The sequence below is a fragment of the Aplysia californica genome, unplaced genomic scaffold (assembly GCF_000002075.1).
Source record: "Aplysia californica isolate F4 #8 unplaced genomic scaffold, AplCal3.0 scaffold00146, whole genome shotgun sequence".
Lineage (NCBI taxonomy): Eukaryota > Metazoa > Mollusca > Gastropoda > Aplysiida > Aplysiidae > Aplysia > Aplysia californica.
Window position 1 is genome coordinate 1,317,980 of NW_004797416.1, and position 5,532 is coordinate 1,323,511.

Sequence of the window (5,532 nt, forward strand, 5' to 3'; positions counted from 1 at the left end):
GGCAGGTCCGACTGAATTAATACTGAACACTTCTATTTCACAAACTTTACGATGGACTGTTGAGAAGACAGGACTACATAACTGAACACTTACCATATCTCACTAAAACCATCGCTGGCGTGAAATTCAAGAACCAATCATATCAAAACATTTCTTCTTCTTCCTCACTCTTCATATGGTGATGCCAGACATCCTTACGAGTAAGTTGAATTGTCTCCAAGTTATCATAAGATTGTTTTTAAGTAGCATTGGCCCTTGTACTGACATGAATGTTTTACAACTATTTCAATCATTAACGAACAGCTACAGGAAAAAGCGCCACTCACTTGTGATGTCATAAACCACGACTGCCACGGAAGAATCTCTGATGTAACTGGGGATCAGACTGCGGAATCTTTCCTGCCCTGCCGTGTCCCACAGCTGTAACCGAATCTGAATAACCAAATAAACAAACAAATGACAATTACAGCAACAAGCAAATCAAATGCCATTCTTAATCAACTAAGTACCTCAATATCATGCAAAAGCTCAGAGAAACCTTCGAAGTCACTTTAAATAGCGCTGTCAATTTCAGCACTTAAATTGTGAATTTCAATCTGTACTGAAATTCCAAAATGAAAAAAACTAGTTCACTGAACCAATAGTCTCTATACATCCATGGACTTGTACCGAAAATTACCTCAAGTCTAGTAAGTTTAAACTAAACATACAGACCCCCCCCCCCCAGTGGAGGGAAAAAACCTTCCCAAGTCTATTCCTTTTTTCTACTCAAAAGAACTTTTCTACCCTTTGGGAGGGATGAGAACCACCAACAGCCCAGCAGTATACAACAAAAATCAGATTTCTTGCATTTTCTGACACAACAAATCGGAATGCCACAACCAGACTCAAAGACATTGCAGCTACTCCCATACAAGGTCAACAATTCAAAACACTTTGATCAGTTTCTCTCTCTCTCTCTGAACTTCTTTCATTTAATCAATATTTTAAAAAACCCATTTTATATCACTTTTTGTGCTTGATCTTCATCTTCATAGCATTTGTCACCACTATCGCTACATGACCAACTTCCACCCAAATGAACATAAGCACCATTTTCAACGGACCAATACGACATCACTGAATAGAAAAACATTTCAGAAAAATTTTGTGGTCAGTGTAAGAAGAGAAGGATGCTGAAAATGTATCCAGCAAAAACAGCACTTACCGTTCTGTCTTCTAAGTACATGGTCTTGGAGAGGAAGTCAATTCCAATTGTGGCCTGGTCAAGGAAAAACAAAACATTTTCTTTTCAAAGTCGAATTAGTTGTCCTACTTAACAACTGGGAAATTACCTAAGACAGCAAACAAACTAGAGGTGACATAAATGTGGTTTCTTGGGAGACTAGAATTTCATGGAAGTTCTGACAAAAATGAACACACACACAAAAAGACTGTGGCTGCTAAACACACTTGTTGAAAGAAGAATCGGTTTGGCCAAAATTATTTTAAAGTATTTATACAACATTTCCTGGAACCAACATACAGTCACTTAGTAAAGTTCCAAGACACTAAAGTATCACCAAAAGGTACAACTGACAAAAAAATATTTTTTATAAATTTAGAGCAGGATGATGTCCACAAACCTGGTATGTATTGTCAAAGCTGTCGTACATAAAGCGTGTGATCAATGATGTTTTTCCAACTGAAAGAAAGAGGAAAAATTATTAACATTAACACAAGACAGAAGTTATAGAGTTAGTGTATGATAAAATGCTAAGCTATGATTCACTGTTAGCCACTACACCACATTGACCCCCATTATTTAGTCAGTCCAATCTCTTATTTATATGATTCACTGTTAGCCACTACACCACATTGATCCCCATTATTTAGTCAGTCCAATCTCTGGTTTATTATCTATTTTCCAAACAGGTACACTACCAAAATACACAAGTGTTTTAATTTCTTGCTGCATTTTGAGGGAAATCTGTAAGACAGTAATGAATTTGAGTATATATGAAACTTGGCACCTTCATGTGGATTTTTATGGGATCGCTAATTGAGGCCAGTAGAGCAGCACAACGAAGGGTGGGGGGGGTCGGAGAGGATGGCGGGGCAACAAGAATGTGATTCGCGAAGTCGCAATGATATATATGACACTGTTCAGTTTCAGGCATACAACGAGTCCGAGGCATAGTGTTCCACGAACGCTCGTGTATTCGCGATTCTTTGATGCCGACTGAATCGTGAATCGCCATTCTTAGATTTGGCGAGCAGGATCCAGCTCTACCGCACGCAGCGAAATTTTGGTCCCCGTTTGCGGGTGAATTTTTGGACCGGGTCAGAACGTAAGTGATTAACTTTCTCAAACTCGGTCTGCTCTAGATTTCTGGACCAATATGAATGAAACTTGGCAGCCAATAAGAAAATAGGGCAAACAAATGATATGATGTTGACATTGAAGTTTGTACACACAAATGAACCTATATTGATACTTTTGGTGCTGGAAACACTTCCGCATCGGGTATAGCGAAAACTATAAGGAGCTTGATTTTTGACTTTAAGATGAGAAGGTAAGAGATTTATCTTTCCGCTATAGTGTCCTAAAATTTAAACATTCTGCGTCAAGAAGTGGTTTAAGATAAATCTTGAGATAAAATTGAACTGCTACCGATCACTCCTACAACTAAACAAATCGGAGTCAGGAAAACCTGCGATGAACTCATTGGTAACCTATTTAGTTTTAGGCAGCCAATCACATGCTGCAGCTCGCATGATGTGTTTGTGATCCAGTTTCCAGATTTAGTGTTTTATCACTGGACACATGGTAATTCTAAATTGGAACGTAAAAAGTACTACACAAAGGGAAACTTTAGTTAATTTTACAGCAATAACGGAGACATGTGGGGCGCTTCCCTGGTGGGCTACCAATCTGTGCACAGCTCTTAGTGTTTGAACCACAGAGGAAAATTGCAAACGCAGCAATTTCTCCCGTTTTAGAAATCAATCCGCATTTGATGCTCACATGTAGTAAGTTGGGTCTTTCCTCTCATTGGCTGCCAAGATTCATTCATTTTCGTCCAAGAGTTTCCCATAACTATAGTACTTAATGTAGAGCCGCCCAAAAATTATCCCTCATGTGGAGCCAAATTTCTGGCCCAAAGTGCAGCGGGCGATTGGCATTATCAGTTAGATAAATCAGATCGACATCAGCAGCGGAAACTCCCATTATGTTAGCAATTTAATAAATTAGTAGCCCAACCAGCAAAAAATTTTTTCCTGGATGGAGTGTTAGGTTTTCACTATGATTGAGTGTCTACTGTAAGTCAGTTGCAAACCTGCTTCACGAAATGTGATTACTTTCCCTTCCTTTTTCACGAGGAGACCGTAGCTTGAACTTCCGGTTTCAACAAGACCCTCTCTTTAATCCTACACTCCTATAATTTGCAGTCTAACAGATTTTATTTTTTTAAAGAACAAGAATGACGCTTCCCATCAATTCAGGATGAGATGGTGGCTTTAAATTCCAGTTTCAAGACAACCCTCTCTTTAAACCTACACTCCTATGATTTGCAGTCTAACTGATTTTATTTCTTTTAAAGAACAAGAACGATGCTTCCAATCATTGATGAATACTTCATTGGAAGTCAAGCAGATCGATTTGCAAACCATGAGTTGGAAAATAAAGTAAGGCCGGCTCTAGATCTAGATCTATATCTCAGAATGCCTGGGAAAATAAACTCGAACTATTTCTCCTAACGGTTTCCGCTATGGAGATTTTTTGGTTATTTGCAAATAGAGTGACCGCCGGTGTGTGTGTGCACGCCGTGTGAGTGTGTGGGTAAGGTGTGAACAGGGGGGGAGGGACTTTCTTGTGATTTAGTTTTTGCTTTAACTTTAGGGGTGACTGAATGCAAAATAGATAAGCCTGCCAAAGTCGAGCAGTCTTGTTTTCTCGCAGTACCTTTTGAAAGCATTTTCACATGAAGTACAATGTTACAATGTATAGTCCAGGAACGTTGCCCCAACTACAATTGAAGAATCTGAATATTCAGGGTGAGACATCGATCATATTATTCTCACCTGGGACTGGGGTGAGAATAGCTACTTCCTACAATCAAACAGGCCCCGCCATTCAACAATCAATCATGAGCAAGACGGCTTATTGATCTGAGATTTCAGCACATAAATAAGAGAAGATAAAATCTAGAGACATAAAAAAGGTAAGCATAACTACATTAAAACAATGACACTAGGCTGTGTCCAAGTCCAAGTCTAAGTTTGTCTAAAACATTGAGTGGAGACAGTGTTTGAAGGAGGAAAATCAGGTTGTTCGTCTCTAAAAAAAACAGTAAAAACTAACCGCTTTGCTCTCCAAGAAAGACCAATTTGAACTTCCTTAGAGGATTTCCAAACTCGCCCGAAGCACTCATGGTGAAAAAGTCAGTATTTTCTTCTGTTGCCAGACCTCCTGATGTTGCTAAACACAATGATTCACCATAGACCACTACTAGCGGTCCTATTTAGAAAATTTTCTATCGGTTACTGTGACTAACAAAAATTCCTGTACAGTCTGGCAGGAAGTTGCTCAGTCGCCACGTTTGGAGGAACGCATGCGCACATTTTTAGAAGGAAGTTGTATATGAGGTTACCATATTGGAGCTAGATCTAGAAAAAATATAATATAACACATCTGTAAAATAGGTTTCAGATTTGACTTATTTATCTCTACAATGGCAGTTTAATTACATTTACTGCCTTATAAAGATTTCAGTTCGTTCAACTTTTTTCCAAAGCCAATTTGAAAACACACTGAAAAAGACACTAATATTTCAGGAATTTAGCGAGTCAGATTTAATTTCCTTATACACCTATATATGTTTTCCCATAATCTTAATTAACCCTCTTTTTGAGTAAATTTTAACGTGAAGAAAAATTACTCTGCCTCTTGTTTAAGATATTTTCAGCAGTGGAATTACAGCGCTGTTCATAATAAAAATAACTTTTCCGCTTGTAAAATTATCTGGTATAGAAAATAATACTTCCGGGTCACAGGTTTCAGTTTGTTATTGTTTGGAGTCTACATGACCTTTCAGTGTTGTTTTTGTTTATGGTATGGTAGGCATTTCAGAGTGTCAGCCAATGTCAAAACGTAATCGTTTAACTACCCCGAACGTTCTCAACGCACGTAAATGTGGGATAAACTGGATTTGGCCCCAATGATTACTATTCTACTCTACTGTCCTACCATCCTGCAATCCTCCTACACTACATGACACACCTATTCCCTACACTCCTACACTCCAACCAATACAACCCCAATTCGGCTAATTTAACCTGCCTCTGCCTCTACAGTGTAGTGTGGATCTCGATCTAGATCTAGAACTAGAAGAGTGTAATCTCCGCCTAAACGCACGGTGCTCAGGAGGGCGCCTTTGCGTGTGCAATACGGAGCGGAGCGTGCATTACATTAGAATTTAGAACCTGTGCAAAGGGAGGAAGGGACGCGATCATCTCATTCCCTTGATATTTCAGTGACCTCTCTTTTGG

General features: G+C 39.0%; 1 protein-coding gene across 1 annotated transcript in view; it reads right to left on the reverse strand.

Annotated features, from left to right (window-relative positions):
• LOC101852403 (ras-related protein Rab6) overlaps positions 1–4,603 on the reverse strand; it is a 15,789-nt gene extending 11,186 nt beyond the window's left edge. The window contains exons 1-4 of the mRNA XM_005097122.3: positions 4,346–4,603; positions 1,626–1,684; positions 1,208–1,261; positions 327–432 (exon numbers count right to left, since the gene is read on the reverse strand). Of these exons, the coding sequence (XP_005097179.1) occupies positions 327–432; positions 1,208–1,261; positions 1,626–1,684; positions 4,346–4,415 (289 nt within the window). The 5' untranslated portion in view covers positions 4,416–4,603. The remainder of the gene's footprint in view (positions 1–326; positions 433–1,207; positions 1,262–1,625; positions 1,685–4,345) is intronic.
• Positions 4,604–5,532: the final 929 nt, after the last annotated feature.